The sequence below is a fragment of the Andrographis paniculata genome, unplaced genomic scaffold (assembly GCF_009805555.1).
Source record: "Andrographis paniculata isolate CXL003 unplaced genomic scaffold, ASM980555v1 Contig65END, whole genome shotgun sequence".
Lineage (NCBI taxonomy): Eukaryota > Viridiplantae > Streptophyta > Magnoliopsida > Lamiales > Acanthaceae > Andrographis > Andrographis paniculata.
This window is the reverse complement of record NW_026137601.1, coordinates 614226-640436: the sequence shown is the minus strand read 5'-3', so window position 1 is coordinate 640436 and position 26211 is coordinate 614226. Positions and strand designations below refer to the sequence as shown.

At 35.8% G+C, this 26211-nt stretch overlaps 6 protein-coding genes across 7 annotated transcripts; 3 read left to right on the top strand and 3 right to left on the bottom strand.

Moving 5' to 3' along the window:
- The first annotated feature begins 984 nt into the window (after positions 1–984).
- Positions 985–4274, top strand: LOC127262195 (uncharacterized). Its single transcript, XM_051290775.1, has 6 exons — positions 985–1644; positions 2590–2789; positions 3040–3180; positions 3294–3374; positions 3819–3943; positions 4028–4274. Exons 1-6 carry the CDS (start codon positions 1422–1424, stop codon positions 4074–4076), a joined length of 819 nt encoding a protein of 272 aa, XP_051146732.1. The 5' UTR covers positions 985–1421; the 3' UTR covers positions 4077–4274.
- A 178-nt stretch (positions 4275–4452) lies between these two features.
- On the bottom strand, positions 4453–8482 carry LOC127262345 (COBRA-like protein 1). Its single transcript, XM_051290995.1, has 7 exons — positions 8464–8482; positions 7404–7433; positions 6237–6316; positions 5609–6062; positions 5279–5438; positions 4926–5179; positions 4453–4816 (listed from the first exon to the last, which is right to left on the bottom strand). Exons 1-7 carry the CDS (start codon positions 8480–8482, stop codon positions 4509–4511), a joined length of 1305 nt encoding a protein of 434 aa, XP_051146952.1. The 3' UTR covers positions 4453–4508.
- On the top strand, positions 8446–9796 carry LOC127262194 (aquaporin TIP3-2-like). The gene is made up of 3 exons (XM_051290774.1): positions 8446–8724; positions 8824–8920; positions 8993–9796. Exons 1-3 carry the CDS (start codon positions 8618–8620, stop codon positions 9794–9796), a joined length of 1008 nt encoding a protein of 335 aa, XP_051146731.1. The 5' UTR covers positions 8446–8617.
- Positions 9782–11828, bottom strand: LOC127262193 (uncharacterized). Its single transcript, XM_051290773.1, has 5 exons — positions 11458–11828; positions 11086–11388; positions 10800–11015; positions 10591–10716; positions 9782–10215 (listed from the first exon to the last, which is right to left on the bottom strand). The coding sequence occupies exons 1-5, from the start codon at positions 11701–11703 to the stop codon at positions 10003–10005; spliced, it is 1104 nt and encodes a 367-aa protein (XP_051146730.1). The 5' UTR covers positions 11704–11828; the 3' UTR covers positions 9782–10002.
- Positions 11829–14215: 2387 nt separating this feature from the next.
- On the top strand, positions 14216–23471 carry LOC127262250 (pentatricopeptide repeat-containing protein MRL1, chloroplastic). 2 transcript variants are annotated; one of them, XM_051290855.1, is made up of 20 exons: positions 14220–14609; positions 14886–15185; positions 15314–15605; positions 15690–15906; positions 16221–16284; positions 16364–16508; positions 16650–16765; positions 17340–17468; positions 17585–17758; positions 17856–18020; positions 18828–18968; positions 19388–19487; positions 20033–20141; positions 20227–20318; positions 20790–20880; positions 21161–21392; positions 21485–21577; positions 21859–21907; positions 22263–22356; positions 22739–23471. In XM_051290855.1, exons 1-20 carry the CDS (start codon positions 14307–14309, stop codon positions 22971–22973), a joined length of 3141 nt encoding a protein of 1046 aa, XP_051146812.1. In that variant the 5' UTR covers positions 14220–14306; the 3' UTR covers positions 22974–23471. The 2 variants fall into 2 exon arrangements, 1 of the variants encoding a protein (XP_051146812.1); XR_007841094.1 differs by lacking the exon at positions 21859–21907 and having other exon boundaries at positions 14216–14609; positions 22739–22885.
- Positions 23472–23786: 315 nt separating this feature from the next.
- LOC127262255 (auxin-responsive protein SAUR21-like) lies at positions 23787–24334 on the bottom strand. The gene has a single exon (XM_051290866.1). The coding sequence runs from the start codon at positions 24257–24259 to the stop codon at positions 23966–23968; it is 294 nt and encodes a 97-aa protein (XP_051146823.1). The 5' UTR covers positions 24260–24334; the 3' UTR covers positions 23787–23965.
- Between the last annotated feature and the right edge of the window lie 1877 nt (positions 24335–26211).

The window sequence follows — 26211 nt, the reverse complement described above, 5'->3', positions numbered from 1 at the left end:
CCACGGTAGGTAGGCAGGGGGTGGGTATTGACTATTGAATGAATGAATGATATAAATTAAATGGGCGATGGAAGGAGAGACAGTGTGTGTGAGGTCCCCACGTCATGGGTTGGGTAAGAAAAACAACCGCCCAAAATCAAAAGAGTTTACGGGATTCATGATAAAATTAAAAAATAATATTACTTCCATTTTTTTTTTTTTTTTTTTTTTTACTATAATTATTTTTATTAATATATTTTTAATTATTTATTAATTATATTTCTCATAAATTTGTATGTTTACCGTAAAATCGACAAAATATCGAAACCGAATATTTTACTTCCTCTATCTACATAATAAGTATAAATTTATTTTTGACGTAGAGTTTAATAAATAATAGTATTTTAATTATAGTGGATAGGTAAAAGTAGTGTAATGATATTTCTGTGCTTACATTCTGATATAAAAGTAATGATGTGATATAAAATAAGGATATTTGTGAAAAAAAAAAGTGGGGTATTTAATGAAATAGTTACTTTGTAATTAAATACTTTGTAGCTGGACGATGGAGTATTAGTTAGCAGAAGTGTGCAACAATTTTTTTAATGCAATAGTATATTTGTAATTTAAGTAAAATGTAGGAATGCTTTTAATTAATTTTTAAAAATAAAAAATAAATACTTTCAAATAGACAGACAACAATAGTAAAAATAATATTTTAAATTAAAACAAAATATATTTTAAAAATAACTGATGATAGTTTTTATATTTTATTTTATAATATGTAAAATTAATATGAATATATTGATATAAATAAATATAAATGTAAAAAAATATGTAAAATATATATTAGAAAATAGATATTTATTTTTAAACAATAAATAATGACAAAATATATATAAATACACACAAACAGCCGGAACGAATAGTGTGATGTAGTATTGGATTAGGTTTCCAGGCTATGCTAATTAAGCACCAATTCCAATTCCAATTCATTTATGAATAATTGTTTAATCCATCCATCACCCACTCACAATTTCACCAAGATTTCATTCATGTACTCTATATGGTGTGAATAATGCATACAAGCACATTTCTTTCTTACCATCAATTTATTTAATTTACCAAAAAAAACAGAAGCAGCAACCATTAGCATAAGAAAAACAATAGGAGTAATATTTTGGGATATTATTGAGATGTGTGAGTGAAGGAAGGAAGGAGGGAGGGAAGGATCCGTGTAATTGACTTCAATTCCCATAAATACATGTAATTTTGATTTTTCTTTCCAGCCAATCCAGAACGACGCTGTTCACATTTATAGATTGCATTCGTTTCTGACACAACGTTTGATGTCATTGGAGTTTTCGGAGGGAGTTTGAGGCTGAGGCGGAGGAAACTTGGGGTGGGGTTCTCATACGCATCGAGGCTTTATTCCTGGGAAGATGAGGCCACCTAGGAGGCCGATCCAAGCTGTGATTGGATGGGTGCGGCGGCAGCCGCCCAAGGTCAAGGCGTTTCTCGCCGTTATCAGCGGCATGGCGGCGCTTGTCATCCTCCGCGCGATTGTGCACGATCATGACAATCTCTTTGTTGCGGCGGAGGCGGTGCACTCCGTCGGGATTTCGGTTCTTATTTACAAGTTGATGAAGGAGAAGACTTGCGCCGGTACGACCATGTAATTTCTTCTCTAATTTATGTTTCCAATTGTGAGGGATTAAATTAGGTTTTTGTTTGGGGGCTATTTGAAGGTTTTTCCTTTTGTTTGTGTTCTTAGTTCTTCGTCTCATTCGTTTCACTTGCTACATTTCCTATTATTTGCTAATCTCCTCTTTGATGCAAAAGTCGGAACCTTTCAGAATTGGGAATCTTTTGTGCTGTACATTTCTTATTGCTGAACGATATAATGAAGCCTTGGCTTTCTTATTGGCATTGATTCGATTACGTTTTCCCCCATGCCCCATTCACAGAGTGAAATAAGAAGAAAACCGCTCCCCTGTTTACATAAGTTTACAGTATATTTATTATTATTAGTTATTTTTTCTCATTTTTATTCTGATTGAGCATGTATGGGATGTGTTAAACTATAATACTTGTACCAAATGTTTTGAATATAAAATTTTAATATAATATTTATTGGAAAAATGCCGTGAATAGTAGAAATTCTGTAAAATCTTCCAAAAGATCACAAATTTTTTACATCGGAGCTAACTGTGATGGATTATGAATTGTACTATGGGCTGTGTTCTTTGTTAAATGTTTTGTGTTGCAATCCTTTTGTAGTAAGGCTGAAGAAACAGCAGAGTGAACATTAGGAATTTGTGGCAAAAATTTGTATATTGGCTGTACAGATTGAACTGTCCAATTTTCATTAGTGATAGTGTCTGATGGTCATTGGTTTCTTTTCACTTGTTCAAGTTCTTTTTGCTCATTCTTTAAGTACATTCTTCCTGAAAACTGTTAATTGGTTTTACAAGTTGTTATGCCCCAGTATTGTCTTGTACTTACTGCCTCACCTTACTCAACCAGCGGTTGTTTACTTAGTCTTCTTATGGCTTTTATCTTTATGAATGACTATGCTGATTGTTTCCATTATTATTCACTTTGTGGCAGGGCTTTCTCTCAAATCCCAGGAGCTGACGACTATCTTTTTGGCCGTTAGATTATACTGTAGCTTTGTAATGGAATATGATATACATACATTGCTTGACTTGGCAACACTGGCTACAACGTTGTGGGTTATTTTTATGATCCGTTTCAGGCTAAAGTCAAGTTACATGGAGGATAAAGACAATTTTGCACTATATTATGTGGTATGTATTTATAGCATCTAAACCCACCTTGGACTTTCCAAATTTTGGTAGGATTTATTGTGTCTGTGAAAACACTTAAAAACAACACTTAAATATACTTGCGACTCTGATGAAGGAATCTTAGGATTTCATTGTTCTATTTAAGCATAACAGATATCTGTGTCATCGATATCATTTTGAAATTGTCTCCTTTTAAGTTATCTTCCCGTTCTTGGCATATTGTCTAAGAAAGTGTCTTGTGCTAATGCAGGTGGTTCCTTGTGCTGTTTTAGCTTTACTAATCCACCCATCTACATCACATCACATCATCAATAGGATTGCCTGGGCTTTCTGTGTCTATCTTGAAGCTGTTTCTGTTCTCCCTCAGCTGCGTGTCATGCAAAATACTAAGGTAATCTTGTCTTGGGTTATGTCGATCATACAAAAAACGCAAGTATATGAAAATTGGATTTTGGTAAATCAACATCCTGATTGTCATAACATCTTTTAATCTATTGGTGGCAGATAGTTGAGCCATTTACTGCTCACTACGTTTTTGCATTGGGGGTCGCCAGATTCTTGAGCTGTGCTCACTGGGTCCTGCAGGTTTGAACTCTGAACTTGGTCTGCATAGTTTCAGACTATATTTTTTGGCTCAAATCAGATCTAGATTATGGAAGCGTAGTTCCCCGGTTATAAATCCATCATAATCTGTGCACTGAAAATAGTAGGGTGCAGCAGAGGCGCATGCTACTCCTATCTTCTAAAAGAACTTGCTCTTATTTGTGTGTGTTGTCGGGGGAAGGAAGAAGGGTGGGTGGAGGGGTTGTTTTAGCTTTTAAAGATCATGCATGCATAGGTTTCTTCTTCTTTTTTTCTTTTTTCTTTGATCGGATAGGTTTTTTCTTCTTTCTTTACATGTTATGTGCTTCATGGTAAGCTGTTTAAGATTTTGTAAGACATACTTAAGCGAGGAATGGGTTTCTCCTCTGATATTGTGTATATAGTAAAATTTCAATTATATCAGTCTACCCCTATTGCATTTGGCAGGTTTTGGATAGTCGCGGTCATCTCCTTGTGGCGCTGGGCTATGGACTTTGGCCATCAATGGTTCTTCTATCAGAAATTGTTCAAACCTTTATTCTGGCCGACTTCTGCTATTACTATGTGAAAAGGTCTGCAACTCCTGCTCCATTCCTGTTGTAACTATTTTTGCATGTTTGTCTTGCTAACATTGATTTATGAACTCAAACCTGCAGTGTATTTGGTGGCCAGCTCGTGCTCCGACTTCCTTCTGGAGTAGTGTAACCGGTTGTTAATCTATCCTGGGGTGTTTTTGGACTCTACTTGTTTAGCAGAAAAGGCATCGGATGAGGTGTAAGTTTTGGGAATTAGAGGCAAATGGAATATATATTATTTAAGCGAAATTTAACTTAACCCAATCAGATGGATCTGCTTGATTGTATCTCTCTACTGATTTGATTTCGAAGAGGAGATTTCATGGCACGCATTGTTATATTTTCAGCAATGATGGAAATGCCTAATCTGTAACTGAAGTCAGTCTCTCAGTCCCCCCATGGCTAAGTTTATCGATATTTTTGCCTGTGATTTGTTACTCGAGTGGTAGACAAATATAGAGTTAAAAAGTACTATAAAAATCTAAGGAGACATTAAAGATGGGCACAAAAAGATTGGAGGGTAAAGGTGGATGATACATACATATATATACACACACATACATCAAAACCTAACAATCATTGTGCAGCTGTGGATAAAGAAGAGTGCAATTAGGAGTAGAAGGTGGGAGGAGAGTGGCATTGACCTGTGGCAGCTACTCGGCAGCATTGGGAAGGTGTCTGGAGGAGGCATCCTACAATTTTCACCATTGAAATATATGGTTCTTGGGAAAGCCCATCCATTGCTTAGAGTGAATGATTTTAAGTCTTTTTTCAAGAGTATCTCTGTGGTCACTGACCCCATTTGATAGGGATCGGCCTCCAATAGTTCTGTGTTGTTGAAGGTATTTCCCCAGTATAGAGCTACATCTTCTGCGGAAATGTATTTTAGTTTATAGCCCAATTAGCTACTCCATCATGATAATAATTTTATGAGATGGGTGTGTGTATTATTGCTGCATTGAGATTTGAGTATGATTACCTGAAACTCCAATTGTTCGGAGTAGTGTACTGTTGAAGCTGAAGGCAGTAGAAGGTTGGCCAAAGCCTGGGTGTTGGACCAATACATTCCAGTCTGTGTAATTTCTTCTGTAGTGGTAATTCGATACTGTGAGCTTCACCCTCCAATGGCTGAGATAGTTGTTCTTGACATGCCAATGGATCCGGAGAGGACACATATGATCGGTGCATCGAACTAGGTCGGCTTTTGCCAAAGTGTAGGGAATTGCACCTGCTCTGTTGAACATAAATACACAAAAGCAAATGATGTTGGATGGTGTTATGATACGAGCCATAGTAAAATACTTTCAGTATCCCTTCTATGCAACAGCAAACCTGACGCATGACTCTGAGGGCTGGTCAGCTGGTCGACATCCGCAGCTACAATCAGGGCATGAAGTGATGGTTGGATTGTAAAATGTTGACAGGGAAACACAACAGATTGGAATCCTGCTGGCTAAATAGCTGGAGTACATGCATGTTGATTTCCATGTCTCTGAGAAAAACATTATGAATCTTAGTAAGGCTAGACAGGATTGAGAAGAAACTCTCATGTTAAATAACATTGGATATGCCATTGTTGTAAGCAGGACTACCAATCAAGACTCTTGATGAAATAATGTTTTGATAAAGGAAAATGACATATTCCAGATAGTGAACACTTACTAAATACTTGCTCTTCTCTTCTTCCCCCAATAACAGAAGACACTGTGGGACTAACATCCTGTACTTGGCCACAAGTGTAACCAGGTCCGGGTGCCATAAGGGTAAGATTCAGAGGTTTGTCTCCGGTGCTGTTCTTCTCCATATTGCCGACTACAACCTCAAAGGATGAGTAAGACATGGAAGGGTCAATTGCCCAGGCAGAAAGGATGCCACCATGGCAGCATCCATCAGATCTGTTTTGTGGATTTGCATCTGGCATAAGATCAACTATCACAGGATCCGGCTTGCAACAATGTGGTGCCTGATATTTGTAGGACGAACAATTTCCCTGTTGGATGGCAAAAGCACCTGACATTGACCAGATAATCTCATTTTTGGCCCATGTCCACCCTAGTTTCCAACCCGGTTTGTCTACATGCCGATACTGGTAGTAGTTCTGGATGGTCACTCTCGCCTGCAACAGCAGTCACACTGTGATGGGTAGTTGGCAAGAATTCAATATAATAAGAAAACAGTTAATTTCAGATCTCTTTCTTGCAACACTTCTCAAGATTGTATACCAATCACCTGAAAAGCACGTTAAAAATCTCAAATTTGGTGAAATGAGAGGGGCATTAGCAACACTAACCAAGTAGCCATCAAGTGTATATTTGAGTATGTCAAAAGTGATTGTAACATTTCCATTAGGATCCAAAGGATCATAGCAATCTGCACCAAGAAAAGCTCATGTATAAGAGTAGATAAGTAAGAAAAAGGAGTTAAGAAGAAAGGGTTTTCATACAGAAACCAAAAGATGTAAGCAGAAGAAAGAAGGTAATGCCTGAAAGTTTGGATGCCAAAGTTAACAACAGTAAAATCAACAAATACTGCTGCAAAGAAGGAACTGAAACCATTTTTTCCATAGCAAATACTGAGACTTGGACAGAAGCTGTTGTAGCTGAACATATGAATGGGGGGTTTTTCATCAAGGTAAGTGATGGCACAGAATGATCCAACCAAACAGATTATCCCCAGTTAGGAACAAAAATAACTCATTGGAAATAACTACAGCATGAAAACAGACAAAAAACATAGGATAAGGCATAATACAATCCCAGATGCTGGATCTTCCGATGATACACTAAGACTAAGTAAACAAAATACATTTAATTAGCTGGCTGTGTGGGCTATGTCGGATTTCACGGAAACAACACTAAAGTCCTATTCCAGCATTGATTTTTGACTCAAGATGCAGGGATCAATTGCATATACGGCTTAAGCTTCTTGTACTAACTTCCCAGGATACAGGGATCCAAAACCAAAGTTCCAAAGCTCCACTCAGCTAGCAACTTAATATTGTACGCACCTAAAAGTAGGAAGCTTAATATATTTATTCAATGTATTACAACAAACTTCCAAATCCACGTTGTATATAGTGATTTTCTTGACATGCTATGTGCTATTTTCTTTTATATCTGTACATCCTCACTAAACAAATTAGATAAGAAAATATTGACTGTACAACAGAAACAGAGAGAATCAATCAATACATCAAAATCACAAGATCATGACTGCAATAATAAGTTATAACCATAAAAAGATGACTACAATTTTAAACTGCATATCCATTCGTCATTGCCCAACTTCAACTCCACGAATACAAAATTATATTCCAATTTTAATCATTGACTTTGTAATACATCATTTTCATTAAGTATTATACCTAAAACACAAAATGAACATCGCAAGCCAAAATGCCACGATCATAAAATCAATGTGCACCAAGGGTGGGAGAAATCGTTCTAGCAATCCATACCGAGCTCGGTATCTATCGCAAGCGTTGTTCCTTACGATCATTTCCTCGAACAGTTGCAATGCGTCAAATCGCATGCTTTTTCCAAAATAATTTAATACTCCGTCGAGAAAACGGCTGCCGTCGTGCTTGCTGTACGCTGACACGGGCGATGATATCAAACTACTATAGTAATAAAATAAAATATTTGGGCTCGGGCTCGGTCTCGGGCTCGTCCAAATCTAAAGCCCACTATTATCCGACCCAAATAATCTAATAGGCCCAATTAGCGAAAAAGCCCACTATTTTTTTTTTTTATTTAATCTTTTATTATAATTTCAAAAGTAATACATCATTATGGTGCATCCATAGACTATAAGAACATCTCAACCAGCGCCATTAATGGCACGGCACTGGGTTGGGTTATTTGAGGTCGACTGTGTCCAACAAATTTTGCGTCACTTTTCGGGATTGCTACAGTACAACATCATTTTTGGTGTTGCTCTATTTTTTTTTTAATTTTAAAATTTTTAATTTTAATTTTAAAATTTATTTTTTATTTTTTTAAATTTTTAAAAAAATTATTTTAGATTATAAAAATAAAAAATTGTCTAAATTAATAGAAAAAATTGAATATTTGACAAATAATAATGAAAAATAGAGTTATAGTTAAAGTAAAATTAATGTACGCGCATATTTAAAGTTAAAATTGGATAAATAGAGTTGTCGGATTGGAGATGGACTAAGTACTCCCATGAGATCACCTGTCCCAAAAATAAACCCTATCCCTTTATCTCTAGATACATTGTGTATTTGTATAAAGTAATATTTTATATATATACACATGCGTGTATATATATATACAAAAAATGTGTGTATAGGACACGAAACAGGATTACGTTGACAGAGGATCCGATAAGTACTACTTGTTCCTGCTTAATTAATCCTGCGTTGCCAAATGTAGATGAATCGTACAAACTAAAAAAGAGGTCATTATTTATCATAAATAAATGCATTGCAAATTAATAAGGCCCTCTCTTTATTTTAATTCTTTACCTCATCTTAGCTTTTAGCCATTAACAACCTTCCAACTGAATCATCATGCTCCCAGTTGATGACTTTAATTAACTCGACCCAACTCAGTGCATACTTGTGTTTGTTTTGTGTGTATATATATATATTATAGTATGTGACTGTGTAAAAGAAAAAGGCAATAAGCAGAAAAAGGAAGGAGAAAAATGGCTGCAGGTAATAGTAATGGGCACCGTTGTACCGTTGTGGACGATGACGAGGAACGTGAAACCAATGTGCGCAAGATTCAGCCTGTGTCCAGCTCCATTCCAGGGTGCATGTTTCAACTCTCTAATGCATTTGTTGGTTGCCTTCTTTCCTCCATTTCTGCTGAGTCTGTGTTTTTGTAATTGTTGTAATGGCTGCAAAACAGGCCAAGGATTTTGGAGTCACCTGATATGGATAAGAGACTGCAGTTCTCCTACAAGTTGGCTCATCTTCTCGGCTTCGACGAGTTTTACACCTCAGAAGTAAGCACTAAGCAAGCACTCTCCAATGGAGTGTATATATATTTTTTGTATAATGTAATGTATGTATAATAGGTGTGGCGGGCGTCGGTGGGGGAGCTGCTAGGGACGGCGGTGCTGGTGTTCATGCTAGATGCAGTAGTGATCTCCACGGACGAATCCGACGTCAAAATGGCGAATCTGATAATATCAGTGCTCGCAGCAGTTATGATCACGATTCTTCTCCTAGCCGTCCATCCGATCTCCGGCGGCCACATTAATCCAATAGTATCCTTCTCCGCCGCGCTGGTTGGCCTCATCTCCATCACCCGAGCCCTAATTTACACGATCGCCCAATGTCTCGGCGCTGTATTAGGTGCCCTAGCCTTGAAGGCCGTGGTTAGCGACGCGATCGAGAGGAAATTCTCGCTCGGAGGCTGCACCGTCACCGTAATCGCGCCTGCAGGTCCGAGGAGCAGCGGCGTCGCCGTCGGGCTCGGGACGGCGGAGGCCTTCTGGCTGGAGGTCTTCTGCAGCTTCATCTTCCTATTTGCCTCGATTTGGATCGCGTACGATCATCGCCAGGCGAAGGCGCTTGGCCGCGTGGTGGTTTTCTCCATAATTGGGATTGTGCTAGGGCTTTTGGTGTTCGTCTCCACTTCCGTCACCACCGCCAAAGGATATGGCGGCGCGGGGATGAACCCGGCCCGTTGCTTCGGACCGGCGGTCGTTCGAGGCGGCCGCCTTTGGAATGGACACTGGGTGTTTTGGGCCGGACCGGCCATAGCTTCTGTAGGGTTTTATTTGTACACAAAAATCATCCCAAAAGAGCACCACAAGTTCAACGGCTATGATCATGACATCTGCAACGTTGCCAAGGCTATATTTAGAAGTCATTAAAATTAAATGCACCGTGCCCAATTTGCAAGGGTGTGTTTGTTTTTTTTCCCATTTTCAGTACTCCTATGTAACGCAATAAATTCACTAAGCATTTGCATTTTAATTTTAATTTTTGCATCAAATATCTAGAGAAAGATTACACATGCCTTAATTAATCAACAAATATAATTAATACTCCTACTACATTCGTTAATATATATCAATAGCTACGGTGAAGATTGTTGCTGTAGGAGCGTGGACGCCGGCGAGAGCTGCTCGTGCACGACGGAATTGACGGACACGGAAACAGGGCTGCCTTCCAATTGCAGCACTATGCTTCCCAGGATTTGTGTCAAAATCTTCTTGAACTCTAATTCTGACACTCGTTTCTCATTTCCAGCATCGCACATTTTCAGAGCATCGCCCATAATTCGATCCATCTGGAGAAAAAATAATAAAATTGTATTGTTAATTATTAAAATAAGTAATTATATATATATATGCCACTCATCCATGTAACATAATGCATCATAAAATCAAATCTAAATATAAATCTATTAAATTTAAAAGATTGTTATTTTTTTATTGTTATCCGTCCCAAAACAACTACTATTTTCTAATTCGGTAATTGTACTGTTCCTAACATAATAAATATCATTCAAACTTACACTATATTACACAAATATCGTTACTTTTATATTACTATTTTAGTCTTTTTCACCGCAACCCTTGTAATACTAAAATATTTGGAACATCTTTTGTAGCTTGAAATTTGTTTGATTTAATCACCATGTCATATATATTAAAATATATACCTTATCAGCAGCGCCGACGGAGGGAAACCCGGCGGCGGCCAAGGAATCAAGCGCGGTGCGCAAATATTCCATTGATATCATCCCATTGAGATCTCGGGGGACAATTTTTGCAGCATAATCCAGTGACTGTAAGAATGGAGACAGCGTACGCACAGATACCTAAATTTTGTGAAGAAAAGAGTTTGCAAGAATGAAAGAACGTAGCTTACCTTGTTGAGCTCGAATTCATTGGCGAGTAATCTCCTCACGCCGCTCCCGTCGAAAATATTCCGACTGTGCGCAACGATCGCCGGTTGTTCCTTGAGAAGCTGCACGACATTCTCTGCACTTGTCCTAAACTCGGACAGAAATTTTTCCAGTGAAGGTTGCGAATCATGACAAACCCCGGCGGTTTCCAGTGCAGGTTCCAGAATGTTCGCCATCACCTACGAAAAGGTTAGTTTCAGAAATTAATTAATGATGCTGGTATTAATCAATTAATTAATTAATTATTACCCAAGGATCAGTAGCAGGAGGCATTCCATGGTCGACTGTGAGTTTCTCAAAAGCCTTGACGAGATGCTCTTTTAACGATCCTTGAGGGGATTCGTTAATGATGTCCGAATACATGGGAATAATTTCCTTTTCGAATTTGGGGCCTGTGACGAACTCGAGCAGATCCTCACCGTCGATTCGGAGAATCACAACAGGATCGCGTTTCAGACCGGCGGCCATGCCGATGAGGAAATCCGACAGCACCTCCTTAAACTCCGTCTTGCTTATTTCCTCTTGCTTCCCGTGTCTAAATTCGCTGAGAACCTGTCGGAACTAATTCAGTTAATTAGGTTAATTTAGAAACGAGAACGAGGAAGAAACGACATCGATGACCTCGGAATAGATATGGTCGGATTGAGGCTGCGCCGGCAAGCCGAGGGCGGCGCCGATGTCTTTGACGGCAGGGTGCAGGTCTTGGACGGAAAGCTTGCCGTCGCAGTCGGTGTCCAGTTCCTGAAACTTATGATCCACGAAGTTGGTGAAGACTTTCTCATTCTCGACTAACTCCATTATATCTGACCCATCCATCACGCCATGGCTAGACCCACCGCCGGCGCCGGCGCCGGTTCTGTCCTTCATTGCGCAAGCAGTATAGATAGAGGAGCTGAGGCAGACAGATCAGACACCATTGGGTCGAGTGTTGTACTATATAGAGAGAGGAGGGAGAGAGACGCCATTGACGACAACGGCAGTGTGTGTACGAGATCGAGGCTGGTGACGTGTCGGGCGGCGATTGGCGGTGATGTCCCAAGTCCAATTGCAAAAAGGCAGGAATAAAGGTGTGGCTGAGACAAGTGGGGCGGTACGAGGTGCGGACCTTTTTAATGATACTGTCTCCCAATCATTACTCGACACGTGTCGCGATTGCGTAATGCAGTGGCAATTCCGGCTTGCCTTCACCCAATCACATTACATCGTCGGAATGATTGACTGACGACATATACACTCTCCCCCTCTCTCTCTCTCTCTCTCTCTCTTATGATAGAAAGATAAATAGATAAATAGGAGTATAATATAGATAAATAGATAGATGGAGTAGGTGAAGGTCGGCCTTCGCTATTAAAAGTTTTCTCTCTCACCCAATCAAGTCATTTTTATTAAGAGAAGACAGAAGATTTTGTTTACTTTATTTTCGTTCATTTTGTTACTATTTATTTTTTTAAAAAAATATCATATCAAATATATATATATATTTTATAAAATATTATATTAAATATTAATTTTTTATTTTTTAAAAAAAAATTTAAAATTTTTCAAAAACTTCTATTTAAACCAAGCCAAGCCATATTGGACCGTTAATCGTAAATAAATAAATAGAAAGAAAATAAAAAACAGATCGGGATTGGTCAAATTCACGTACTTAAATGGAGATGAAGATGAGTGCAAGATGACCAGAAACAAGTAGAAATGAATAAGGAAGATTGGCATTACATTGCATCGGTTGGACTTAGGTTAGGATGGTTTGATTGGGAGGGGACATATACATATACATACAGTGTATATATACATTGTATGTGAGTGGAGCCTGGCGGTTGGGAGTAAAGATGAAAATAGGTCAATTTTATTTTTAAAAACTAAGATCTGAATTGATCTATTAGTCTACAATAAAAATTTTTATAAATTTACGAGTTTATTTTGAAAATCTATATAATAATTAATTTTTTATTTTTTAAAATTTTAATATTAGTAAAATATAATTTAAGTAGTTAAAAATAATAATATCAATTTAATGTGATAGATCATAAATTCTTACTATATATATATATACTTGTTTGGTCCGATAAAATTGTGTAAATTTGATTGCACATAAAGACTAAAAGCTAATTATATAATATTTTAATGTTAAATTGAGATTTATAAAAAGTAAAATAAGATAAATAAAAAAAATAATGAAAAATTAATTTTATATGTTAAAGTAAAATTAATAAAATTATGAAGGGATAAGAAGTTATTTACTTATAAATGAATTGTGTTTATAAATTTTACAGTCCGAGAGAGTAATATTTATTTACTAGCTGAGTCTAGTTGTAAATTTTTTCATTTGACTTTTACACACGGATGAAAATAAGTTTATATTATATAGATATGTAGTGTAATAAAGTAATGTAATATTCATTTTATTCTTGAAAAGTAATGAAAATTTTTGATTTTGATAGACTAAAATGACAAATAAAAATTTTAATTGGGAAATAAGAAAATATTATTTTTACCAGATTAAAAAGGTATACAGTAATACTATTTCACGTAGTAAGAATATACTTACTCTGTCTCGTAATAAGGTATAGATTTCATTTTTTTAGCAAGTGTACTTTAATATTACAACTACAATTTACAATTTATTAAACAAATAACATTATTTTTTATAATACAATATTAATATATTTATTTTAGTCATTTTTACTTTATTACTATTATTATATATTGAGGTGCAAACCAAAAGTCTCAGATTGAAAGATTAGAAGAAGATCTAATACCTTATAAGTGCCATATAAGTTCCACTAAGACGAAACCTTTTAGAAAAAATTCAAAAACAAATTTATGTGAACTCAAGAGCCTGATTTGAGTGATATTGGGCATTGATTGGTGATAGTGGATAAAAAATATATAGATATCTAGTTAATGGACAAACTAGTATAATAAACCTAGTAATAATAGTATGAATTGAGTGATACATTATTGAATTTTCAATATAATCTAGATTGTATTTTTATTAAAATATTTATGACAATTATTCTTCAAAATAAATTGAATTATGTCCTACTCTAATGTAATAGAAACTTAATATATTGGATACTAATAATACTATAAAATAGTAAAAAAATTATTTTTTGAGCAAAGAAAATAATAAAGGGAAAATATTCCGGGTATCAACTAGGTTCGAGTGGGATCGAATGGTATTTTATGTTGGATATCCAATACCCAATTTGGCCTTAATTTCATGGTCTAATATATATACAGTACAAAAAGAATGTAACAATGACGGCTGACTTATAAAAAAAGCTGAATTGAAGCAAAGGAACGAATTCCAACGACTTATAATAAATGGTATACGAATTTGAAGAATTGGAGGATAGAGAACTGGAGATAATTCTGCTTACGTCAGCGTCATCGTACTTTCCACCATTGATAACCTCCACTCCATACTGGCTGTTTATCCACAGCATTTCAACCCACAATTCAACATGGAATCGAGTTTCTCTCTGCGACCTCGAGCGATCTCGTCGTTAGCTCACGTTCCGGCGTGTTCTGCGCTCTATGCACGTCCCGGTGGACTCTTACGCAGTGAATTCCTCGGGTGCGGCCACAGTCTCCGGCTACCGCGCAAGAGATGGAAGAAACCGTGGCAGAAATCCAGGTCGCATTGCTTCAAGTTTCTCTTCAGAGCTTCGCTGGACTCGCAGCAGATTCTTTTTGTAACGGCTGCCGTTTCTGCTGCCACTGTGGTCTATTTCACTTATTCAAGGAAGTATCTAAATGCCATTCAGGTAATCTTGAATATTTCGAAAAATGTAAGATTCTATTGGAAAAACTCAGTGTAAGACTATTTATAAGTATTCAAGAAAGTATCTTGATGGTCATCTGATATATTAGCCAGATGAACTTTTCCTTGTCGCTGATTACTACGCATTAATGTTCTCTTTCAGACAGTAATATGTGCCTGTAAGATTGTTCTATTAGTGAACATCAGGAGCTCAGTTCTCTGTCTATCTCATGTTCAACTGGTTCATAACATCAACTCACTGTCTATTTCCAATTTATAGATGTCAGGAAGCATAAGTTTTGCATTATCAGAACAGATAAGAAGTATGATGAGCTGGATTCTTTCAGACCAACATTACATGGATTTAAGGAATAATGATTCTATTGGAAGAAGGGAAGATTCTTTGGAAGACACTAAAGAAGATACTCAAGTGAACAAGGATATTTTCGGTGAGAGCAAAATTAGGAGTGATAAGGTTTCCTCAGAAACTCTCACTGAAGAAATATCCCAGTTCCAGTCTAGAATATTTGCTTCAAGTGCCACTTATAGTTCAACCTCAAGGTCATCTGATGTTTCAGAGGTATCATATATTGTCTTTGTAATTTGGCGTGATGTTTACCTTTGTTGAAGAATTTGTTGAAGTGGTGGAAGTGCACGTGAATGCCCCATCAATTAGTTACTAATGGTTTTCCATTCCTGGTGGTGCAGGCAGATTTAGATGCTGCTTCTGCTGTAAATCATATACATGGAGATCCAGATAAATTTAGTAGATTAGAACTTCTTGAAGAGGCTGATATAAACTACTCCAACCTTATTTTTGCGGATTCTACATGCAAAGAGCTGTACACAATTAATGAGGCCTCAATGGAGAACTTGGATAATCTTGACGCCTTGTCATCTTTTACGATCCTTCAAAATAATAATGGCTATTCTCCATTTATAAAAGATTCTCTGATGGAACGATCAAATCACGCTCCTTGCAATGTTATCTTACCTTTAGGTAATGATAAAGGCTTTTTCATGTTTTCTTTATTCTTTGAGAGGAATCTATATATTATAATTTATCCGTTCGCTTAATTGATAGAAAAGATTTTTCTGGAGAAATTTGAAGAGGGAAGACCTTTTGGATATAGCAGTCAAAGCTTTCTCTGCCAACAGAAGGAATCAATAAATAGGAAAGAGTTGAGAAAAAAGGGTAAAAACTTGTCTGCATCTTCTAATCCCAAGGGGGAGCGTAAAAATGACAAGCATGATCCTTTATGGCAATTGCGTGTTTACAATCAACTTCTGAGGGAAGGCAGGTAATTCTATGATGGAATTCTTCTATGTTAAAATGTACAAATTTCAACCTGACCTCAAAATCTACACAAAAGTATTGAACAAGTCATAATATCTTATATGAATTACTTGTATCGATGCAACTGATATTAATCACAGTTGTACCTGTTGTAATTATACCAAATAAAATTATTATGAGCTATTGCTAGTTGTTGCTTATCCAAGCCAATGATAGTACCTTCTCTTGTATATACAATGATTTTTCCTTTTTGATTATGTTATTTTATCATTAATATTATTTTTCACACTTTCTTGCTTATAAATTCTTGTTTTTTAGGTTAAATGATTGCATACAGTTGCTTGAAGATTTGGAAGAAAATGGTTTGTTGGATATGGATAAGGTTGGTTTGATTCTTCTCCTTCACAATCATTCAAACATATATTCAGAGGATTAATATTTGTTGAATGTCATTGCTTCAGGTTTATCATGTGAGATTCTTTGAAGTCTGTAAAAGGCAGAGGGCTGTTAAGGAGGCATTTCGCTTTACAAGGTTTATCCACAATCCAACCCTGAGCACATTCAATATGCTTATGTCTGTTTGTGCTAGCTCCCAAGATCTGGAAGGTAGTCTATGTATCTTTCTCTCTTTATCTTTCCTTCTCTCCTCTCCTTAAATTGTAAACCAATTGTCTTCTTTGTAAAATTAAACAGGTGTATAAGCCAGAAAATATGTTAGATTTAGTCACCCTGCTATCTTCTATTTAGGTGCTTTTCAAGTTCTGCAACTTGTTCGAGAGGCTGGACTAATTGCTGACTGCAAACTTTACACCACTCTGGTTTCCACTTGTGCTAAAAGTGGAAAAGTAGATACAATGTTTAAGGTATGGAAGCCATAAATTTCAGATGGGCATTTATACCTCGTTTCGGGTGCTTATGTTGGTGGTGGAATGTGGGTAAAACTTTTGGACCTTTTTTTGAAATTTAGATTTTTATGAATCTGTTTCCTTAGATACAATCTATTATTGCATTCTGTAGCCCAAGCCTCATTGTTCTATCATTGCGGTCAATCATATGGGGATAAAAACATGTCAAAAGTAATATAGCACTTTGATTGTTAGTAACTGGTGTTAGTTTGCTTTGATTGGTCGAAATAACTTTTATGCAAAGGGCCTTTTGTTATATTTGACAAGCAGTGAGAGTTTAAGGCATTTAGTTTTCTTTAGCTGCACATTTGGAATATTTGCTGCAATCAATTTCCATGTAAATCATGCATTCTTGGTCCTCACTAGCATGAGATGAATAATGTGGTAAAACAACAGTCTATTGTGCAAGCTTTTGGGGTAGTTTTTCTATCAGCTAATGTTCTTCATAATTTCTCCTTAAAAATGGTCCATGGTTGCATTGCATGTAAATCTGCAGTTTTATGTTCTTGTCTCCTAATTGGTTCTGCATTAGGTTTTTCATGAAATGGTTAATGCTGGAATTGAGCCAAATGTTCACACATATGGTGCACTCATTGATGGTTGTGCAAGAGCTGGGCAAGTTGCCAAGGCCTTTGGTGCCTACGGAATACTCAGATCAAAGGTTATACTGCATGATGGATCTGATTGTTGTATCTCTGTGTCATTTAAACTTGCAATCCATTTCATTTCACTTTTCAAAACTACTTCACATTAACCTTCAAGTATTTCACATTGTAGAATGTAGAACCAGACAGAGTAGTTTTCAATGCACTTATCACTGCATGTGGCCAATCAGGAGCAGTGGACCGTGCCTTTGATGTGCTAGCTGAAATGAGGGCAGAAACAAAGCCAATAGATCCTGATCATGTCACTATCGGTGCTCTAATGAAAGCTTGTGCTAAAGCTGGTCAAGTTAGTTTATGTAGATTTTTGAAAATTATGCATTTATTCTCAACTCTCATACTCAATTTAAGCTATTGTTATTTAAATGGGAATATAAAACTGTCAGGTTGATCGAGCAAAGGAGGTCTATAGTATGATTCATGAGTATGACATCCGAGGAAATGCAGAGCTTTATACTATTGCTGTGAACAGCTGCAGTCAACAAGGAGATTGGGAGTTTGCTTGCTGTGTTTATAATGACATGCTACTAAAAGAGACAGCACCTGATGAGGTACTTTGTTTAAATTTTGTTGGTTTACTTGTTATAAGCTACCTTCTGTTAGATGTCTTGAAATTGAACTTTATGCATAGTTATATGATTATTGTGATTGTTATGATGCTAAACAAGTTTGGTTGTTGGTTTCCTTTGAATTTATTTGTCTTCAAAACCCCAATGGTATGTAATCAAGAAAATTCAGAGAGGAGGTAACTTGTATACATTAAATGTAATTGTGTGCGTTTATGTTTGTGTCTATGACTCTGTGTGCTTGCGTATAATCAAAGTCACCCTATATAAGTAGTTTATTAATTTACATTCCTTAACTATATACGAGTCATACATAATCCATAAAATTTACTTGACTGAGATTAATACTCTTTTTTATAATTTGAGAGTGATTGATTGAATTCCTACTGAGAATATTTGATGCAAAGAATTATCTTTAAAATCCTGTGTAAAACTTCTATGTTCAAAGATGGTTGTTTTTGGCAAGATGTTGAGTATTGTTGGAGTCTTTCAGAATCAACTTTGAGTGGTGTTTGGACTTGTGTATATTTTTTGTCCCTCAATGATTAAGCTTATGTGTTAACCTGGTTTTTTCAATGTTGTTTTAGGTTCAATGGATTAGTTCCTTCAAACTGTTGTCATAACTATCCTTTTTCTCTGAGTAAATATCTTATAGCTCTTTGATATTCTTGTATATTGATATATGGTACAAGTTAGAATAAGTAATTTTTTAAAGGTGATGGTGATAGTGAACTCTACAATTGTTTTGGTGACATTTAAATCTAATATCATGTTATATTTCCCATGATCCAGATGTTTATCAGCGCCTTGATAGATGTGGCAGGGCATGCTGGAAAAGTGGAAGCTGCATTTGAAATTCTACAAGAAGCTAGGGCTAGAGGGATGCATGTTGGAATCATATCATATAGCTCATTGATGGGAGCCTGTAGCAATGTATGTGCTAGTCATATACTTTCTGCATTCTCTATATAATTCCTTTATTTCTTGATGTTTTGTTTTTTAATTAATATTATTAAGAATGAATATTCAAACATTCACGTTTTGCCTGCTATATTGTTTCAATTTTCATTATTTTAACATATAAACGACTAGCTACCTGTATTTTGATTTGTTAAATTAGGACTTTTATACTATCATTGCACCTTCTTTTGGATGGTTTAAGACATCTCCTTCTCTCTTTTTCTTTCTCCCCACCCCCTCTTCTTTGATTTAATTTTTTTAGTTGTAGATAAATTCATTCCATTATGCCAATGATCACCAATCTTGTTATAATTATGTATTGTCGTGAAGGTTGTCCTTAAGTTTCTCTCATGAAATTAGATTATTGGAACTTTTATTTTCAATATCTTTAGGCTGGAGATTGGCAGAAGGCATTGGAGCTGTATGGCAACGTTAAGGGTTTGAATCTAAAGCCAACAGTTTCATTGATGAATGCCTTGATAACTGCTTTGTGTAAGTTTTTCACCCAGCTTATTGACAAATAACTGATACATGGATAGGTTCATAGGTTTATATGCAGTTTTTGAAAAATTCATAATAGTAAAGATGACACTGAAACATACGGGTGTGTTTGGATTGTTTTGGATTGAAAATTTTTTAATGGAAAATATGTCTTGGAAATGATGTTCTGAAAGAAAAATAGGCTTTAGATGTGATGCATTTTAGCAGAAAAAATTATTTTCATGTAGATTGCATAGTGGCAAAATGGGAATGGGACAAACACAATCCTGACATCTTTCCCCCTGAAAAGTGTTACAACAATGATATTTACTTGTCATCATTCATAATAAACAACTTAGCTAATGCTATTGGGGAGGAGAAGTTAAGATAATACTGCAGAAAACTATTATAATTAGAAAAATTCATAACCATATATTGTTAGATCACCATAACAATATTAAACCTTTCATATGTGTAATATATGCATCATGTTTTTCTAAATTTTTTATGTTATATTGATGGTGTAAGAAATAGCATATATTTGTATTTTCTTGTAGGCAATGCGGATAAACTTCAAAAGGCAACTGATATGTTATTTGAGATGAGGGACATTGGATTATGCCCAAATACCATAACTTATTCCATCCTTTTAGCGGCAAGTGAAAAGTAATTTCCTTTGTTATACAAATATCGGATTTATCTTTGGTTTTAAGGCTAGATGGTGTGACTTGGTATATGACATTCTTCCCAGAAATGATGATCTAGAGGCAGGTCTCAAACTTGTTTCTCTAGCTAAAAAAGATGGCGTTACTCCAAACCTTGTAATGTGCCGGTGCCTTGTAGGTGAGACTGAAGATTGTTCTGTTTTCTTATTAACTGATTGTCATTTCATGAAAAATCATCATTATCTATTCATATAGTGATTCAGAAATTATAATATATTTGTTATATCTTGATTCTTACCCCTGCATGGATGGCTAATTAATGAATTGGTGATGTGGTAGTCTATTGTTTATGGCATATAATGGATTTTCCTTCTATTCATTTTAATGACATAGGAAGGTACAATTGGATTTTGTTGTCCTTTTTATGTTTCATTCACGGCATCCACACAACCATTTATACCATTGGCTACAAGCTCAGCTTATTACTAACAGAATATAAACATAAGAAATGCTGACATTGGATTATACATTCATTTTATTATTTTTATTATTATTTTTTAGTTTTTCAATTAATGTCTTGTCCCATTATCTCTGAACTGTATTCATTGTTGACTTCATTGAGTTACTGATCATGTTTGTTATCCTCAAGCTATGTGCCTAAGGAGATTCCAAATGGCTTGTATGGTTGGTGAACCTGTCTTATCCTTTTCCCTTGGCCGAGCTCAGCTCAATAGTAAATGGTATGAATTCATTACATTGTTTTTACTTATACATACAATGCAGTTATTTCTCTCTCTCTCTCTCTTTCTTTATTTATTTATTTTATTTTATTTTTTTTTTCTGTGGTGATGTATTTGTGTAGTTCAGAAAAGTATGCTTTACAGACTTGATTCATTAAAAAAAAGCGGATGCAACACATTAGTTTAGGAGTTAGGATGGTGACATCAAACCTATTGTTGACGGACTGAGAAAAATGATAAGATGGAATATATGATTCAATAGATTACTATATTTCTGCAGGACATCCTTGGCTTTGATGGTTTACAGAGAAACAATCATAGCAGGTGTGCAGCCTACCATGGATGAACTCTCACAGGTTTTGGGATGCTTAAAGCTCCCTCATGATTTGTCTGTAAGAGATAGACTCATTGAGAATCTTGGACTTAATGCTAACAAATCAAAAGGTGCAAACCTCTACTCTCTGATTGAGGGATTTGGAGAATATGATCCTCGTGCCTTTTCACTGGTTGAGGTATGTAAACAGCTTCCATGAATTATGTCTATTTGTGAACTTTGTTTCATGGAACACGCATTTCTGGATTGGTGATCTGCTCTGAAATTCAGGAAGCTTCTTCTCTTGGAATTTTGCCCCTTGTCTCTTGGAAAGAAAGCCCAATTGTTGTTGATATAAGAAAATTTTCAGTTCATACAGCTGAGGTGAGTTTTCTATAAGTTGTTATATACAAATGTTATACCCTAAATATATAATATTTTGTTAAATCCTAGTGATTTTCCTGCTCTCCCTGTAGTAGTATATACTGTATAGTTGACACAATTTGTGATTATCACGGCTGTAATCTTACATATGACTGAGAGTTTTGTTTTTTAATTAAATGAGATGTCACTATGTCATAACATTTATATGCATTACTTTCGTATTATCCCTCTACTATTCCTTCAGTCATCAATATCTCTAAAGTAATGCAAACATTAATCAGGTATACCTTCTGACAGTTCTCAAAGGTCTCAAGCATCGTTTGGCAGCTGGTACTTTCTTAGACATTGCTTACTTCTAACTTCTGATTTGTGTCTTGTCTTGGGGGATTATTCATTTCTTTCTAATTGCCACTATTTACTGTTCTCAATTGTTGGTAAGTTTGGAAATAATTTATGAATAATGTGGTATGTTTTGAGTCGTGTTCGTTGACATCCTATGCAACCTGACATTATATAGGATGTCCTTGAAATTGGACGATGCATGTATGGATCTTGTGTTTTGTTTCCAAGATAAAAGGGCTTAAATTAATGAAGCACCCTGATACAATTTTTACGATTTATTTATTTATTTATTTATTTATTTCTCTTGGTTTCTTCTATAACATTATCTTATCAACTTGGACAGGTGCAAGGGTTCCTAATGTAGCTATATTATTGCCAGTAGAAAATATGCGCATCCAAACATCAGCAGGAGATAAAACAATTCATATTGCGAGCAGGTTAGAGGGTTGTTAGTTAAAATGAATGTTGTTTGTGTCGATGAGATCGTGTGGTTGCATGCTCCTTGTATTATTTATTTCATATCTTTGATATTTAATAATAGAAGTAGAGGAAATTTTACCATTTGGTTAACAAAATTCAAAATAATGTTTGGTGGTCTGGAGTGAACCACTACCAATTGCTCTGAACTGAAGAATTGATTAAAATTTTATTTCCTTGGAAGTTTTTCTGCTGCTCATGATTTGACTGTCATCCTTCGTAGTGTAGTAGAATCTTTATACATATTGCAAGCCTTTTTTTATTTATTGATTATGGAGTCTTGGTTTTTAGGACTATAAATAAATTGAAAAGTATACCAACAATGCTCCATTTTCTTAACAGGATAAGCCAGGCAATTGCAGCGCTGTTGAGGAGACTTGGATTGTCTTATCTAGGGAATGAATCGTATGGGAAAATACGGATAAATGGAGTTATCATAAGGAAGTGGTTTCAGCCAAAGTTTTCTTCTCGTTTCAATGTAAAAAGAATTGATCACAGCTCATCCATGAGATATCTAGGTTCAGGCATAAGCCATCAACAACGTAAAATCCGAACTGGCTATTTGTCTTTGGAATAAGGTTCAGATATATTGGTTGCAGGAATTTCCCCTCACATGGCTGTCAATGTATGCTCCAGCCATAAGGTGGCTCTTCATGCTTCATTGGACTTGAAGAAAAAGGTTTTGTATTGAAAGACAGTAGTTTCAAGGCAACGGCAAGAAAATAAGATAACTTCCAAGTAGAAGTATCAATAAAAGAAAATAGAGATTCTATTGAGCTAAATACATGTCAGTTGAAAACCATTGGTTTTCCATTGTAGCTGCTGTCATACACTGCTTTGGAGATAGCTTTGAGCTGGTTGAGTTTAAGTTAATAACTTGATGGATTTGTATTATTTTAGAAGAAAATGACACCTGCGTTAATTGATATGTCAGTAACGTACGCCTTCTATATTGGGCATAGCTCATGTTGACTGTGGATTTCTTCTTATAAGAAATGCTAAGTCAAATGCTTAAATAGAATATTATGTAGCAGGTGGATTCTTTTATCAATTGAATTGCTAATATTTTTCTGAATATTTAAATGACGCAGTTGCCCTTTGCACAAAACTTGAGCCTTCACGTCTAACTTTCCCAATGAAGGATGCTTGGCTATTTCCTTATTTATTTGTGTATGCACAGAATATCTACACTATTTTACACGTTTGGAAACAAGTTTTACACTGTAAAGTGTTGTCTGATTACGTTCTGGGAGATGTATCCAATTCTGTTTGAAGTCGAATTCAAAGATTTCGTCCCTTGATTGTGAGAGGAAAGCATTTTTGTGGAGTACCAAGAATGCTATCTAATAATTTGGGTGCTTACACACCTTCTGAGTAGATATCTAGAATTAGTATTGCAATACTTGGTTAAAAAGGTAAACATTGTGTAGTATTATTCTCCTCTTCTTTTACATCATTACAGGCTTGTCTACAAGATTTTACACACTAGAGTGTCCCTGTCCAAGCACAGTCAGAAAAAAAAATTTAGTCAGAACTGGTGAGCTCTGCTGTTCCCATTGGCGTTTTGCATCAAGATATTTGCATCCTTGACGTGAGTTCAATGAAGGCATTCTCACAACACGGAATTGTGAGACCACCCATGGGATGGTTGAAGCCAAATTCTTCCTCTGCTCTTTGCAACAAATCTTGAAATGAAGGATGATTCAGGTATGATATGGGAACCACATACCTCTTCATTTGAATTTCTCCAACATAAATCACCACATGGCCCTTGGGCACATCGGATTGATTTCTACTGAGAAGGGATTGAATCTTGTAAAACTGTTTGGCATTCGAAAACAAGGATTGCATACGGATGGCCATGGCTTGTGTTTTCTTTTTAGGTTGGAGCTAAAGGTGTTGGTCTCTTAGCTTTGTGCTTCCTTGATCACCGTAGAACTCGCTTTAGCAGTTAACACTGTACATTGCTGGATATGGTTGCCTATATATACACACATATCATTGGTATTTCTCGAAATCCAAGGACTGATACTTTATTGTGGACCCTTTGTGATACAGGAGCACATGGCTTTTGTCATGAATTTAAAATATAAATATACAATTCTATTGTCCTTAACATCTTCACTCTATTGTCCTTAACATCTTCACGTGGTTTGTGGAACCCCACTTGTACCTTTCAACTTACCATTAATATAATAAGTCTTTCTTTTGTTGCAGGTTCCTGAAGATCTGGGCGGCATATGACTCAGTTACTAACAATTTTACATGGTATGTTCTGGCATTATGGAAGTTGTGCATGCCCTTGTTTTTTCAAATATGCTAATGGGTTCAAGAATTTAATACACCTCACAGCTTATACCAACCTTTTGTTGCCGCCGCTAAAATTATATGCTTTCTTGAATTCCATGCTTAGATATTCTATTTTATTGTCCTAGCCCACAGTTTTCCTTAGTGAGCATGTTGTATTATGGTTAAAATATATCACTATATATTATTTATTTTGTATCTTTCAGCCTATCTAACATCTGCACATGATGTCCTTGCAAGTACACAATTTGTTAGCTACATCGATCCAGCTTGTTGCCAATTGCTTGAGAATTCTGCGATGGGGTCTAGTGTCGAAGATAATCCTGCCTTTATTTGTTGAAAACTAAGTCCTATACTATAGCCCTTCATTAATTTGTATCACCTCTTTATAGATGTTGAAATGCTTGTATGCTAGTTCTCAATTTAATCTTTGGATAGTATATGAGTAAGCATCAATAAGACTCTCAGTTGATGGAAATTCAAGCCTAGATGATTGTTATAAACCGATTATGTAAACTAACTTTGATGCTCATGTTTTCATTAGGTTTTAGATAGAGCTAGAACACAAACAATAACTGTAGGACCAAAATAAATGCCTAAAACCTTTACAGATATGGTACACTTGTTTGCATAATTTGTATCACTGTTCATCTAACTTTATCCCCAAAGGGCCCTTCCTTGACTAATAATAGACAAGACTTGTTTTTAGGTTATGTCAGGTCCCTTCATCTTTAATGCCAAACGAAATGAAAATTTTGAACATTAAATGATCCATGGAGATTGCTTACCAAAAGGGGGCAGGGGTTGGATAATCCTTAGATATTTATAGTACAAACTAGACTCCACTATTCAAATTTGCTTCAAGACTGTAGTTGCTATCAGAGTAATTGCTGTATAAAGTAGTGTAAAAGCTATACATTCTCCATAGTTAATACTTGCTATTTACATGTGACAAATTCACTGCCATGACCAATGAGTTAAGTTACAATTAGTAAATGCATTTGTCGGTTGTATATTATATTCAGATGGTCATGTCTAATGAGGGAAGAGTTAATAGCAAAAACTAAATGAGCATCACCAGTATGTGAATGCAAATGATGTGGTTGCTTTTGGTCTAATGAGAAGCTTCTACATGACATGACTTTATACATATCTTCTGGTCTCTTCAATCTTATTAGTAATTTTTAGAAAACTGCTGAAGTAATTAAATGGGAAACAAGAATGCTGACCCAATGCTTGTCGTTTTTGGGTTGTGAAACTCTGTACTTATTGATCAACAAATTTTCCTCCATTTTATTTGAATTCGAGATCTTTTTGAAGCAATTAAGATTCAACATAAAAGAAGAATAGCCCATGAATGAAATATGCCATGACAATGAAACAAACCCACTCATTTCATCCTAACCAGGCAACAATATTTGGGATGTATATATGTACAAGAACCATACTTGCAAGCTTAATATCTTTACCCTTAGTTTGATCTTATTTTGTTGATATTTTCTCAAAAG

Bases quoted from the DNA above. Each gene is read 5' to 3' on its own strand.
- LOC127262345 (XM_051290995.1), bottom strand. The intron at 5,439-5,608 runs GTAAGTGTTCAC...TGTTTTTCTCAG, and splicing joins AAGAGAAGAGCAAGTATTTA to AGACATGGAAATCAACATGC. The intron at 4,817-4,925 runs GTAATCATACTC...ACATTTCCGCAG, and splicing joins CCGAACAATTGGAGTTTCAG to AAGATGTAGCTCTATACTGG.
- LOC127262193 (XM_051290773.1), bottom strand. From the start codon at position 11,703: ATGAAGGACAGAACCGGCGCCGGCGCCGGCGGTGGGTCTAGCCATGGC. The intron at 11,389-11,457 runs GTCATCGATGTC...TAGTTCCGACAG, and splicing joins CCGACCATATCTATTCCGAG to GTTCTCAGCGAATTTAGACA. The intron at 11,016-11,085 runs GTAATAATTAAT...ACCTTTTCGTAG, and splicing joins CTCCTGCTACTGATCCTTGG to GTGATGGCGAACATTCTGGA.
- LOC127262255 (XM_051290866.1), bottom strand. From the start codon at position 24,259: ATGGCCATCCGTATGCAATCCTTGTTTTCGAATGCCAAACAGTTTTAC.
- LOC127262195 (XM_051290775.1), top strand. From the start codon at position 1,422: ATGAGGCCACCTAGGAGGCCGATCCAAGCTGTGATTGGATGGGTGCGG. The intron at 1,645-2,589 runs GTACGACCATGT...ACTTTGTGGCAG, and splicing joins GAAGGAGAAGACTTGCGCCG to GGCTTTCTCTCAAATCCCAG. The intron at 3,375-3,818 runs GTTTGAACTCTG...TGCATTTGGCAG, and splicing joins GTGCTCACTGGGTCCTGCAG to GTTTTGGATAGTCGCGGTCA.
- LOC127262250 (XM_051290855.1), top strand. From the start codon at position 14,307: ATGGAATCGAGTTTCTCTCTGCGACCTCGAGCGATCTCGTCGTTAGCT. The intron at 20,881-21,160 runs GTATGAATTCAT...ATATTTCTGCAG, and splicing joins GCTCAGCTCAATAGTAAATG to GACATCCTTGGCTTTGATGG. The intron at 21,578-21,858 runs GTGAGTTTTCTA...AACATTAATCAG, and splicing joins TTTCAGTTCATACAGCTGAG to GTATACCTTCTGACAGTTCT.
- LOC127262194 (XM_051290774.1), top strand. From the start codon at position 8,618: ATGGCTGCAGGTAATAGTAATGGGCACCGTTGTACCGTTGTGGACGAT. The intron at 8,725-8,823 runs GTGCATGTTTCA...GCTGCAAAACAG, and splicing joins GTGTCCAGCTCCATTCCAGG to GCCAAGGATTTTGGAGTCAC. The intron at 8,921-8,992 runs GTAAGCACTAAG...TATGTATAATAG, and splicing joins ACGAGTTTTACACCTCAGAA to GTGTGGCGGGCGTCGGTGGG.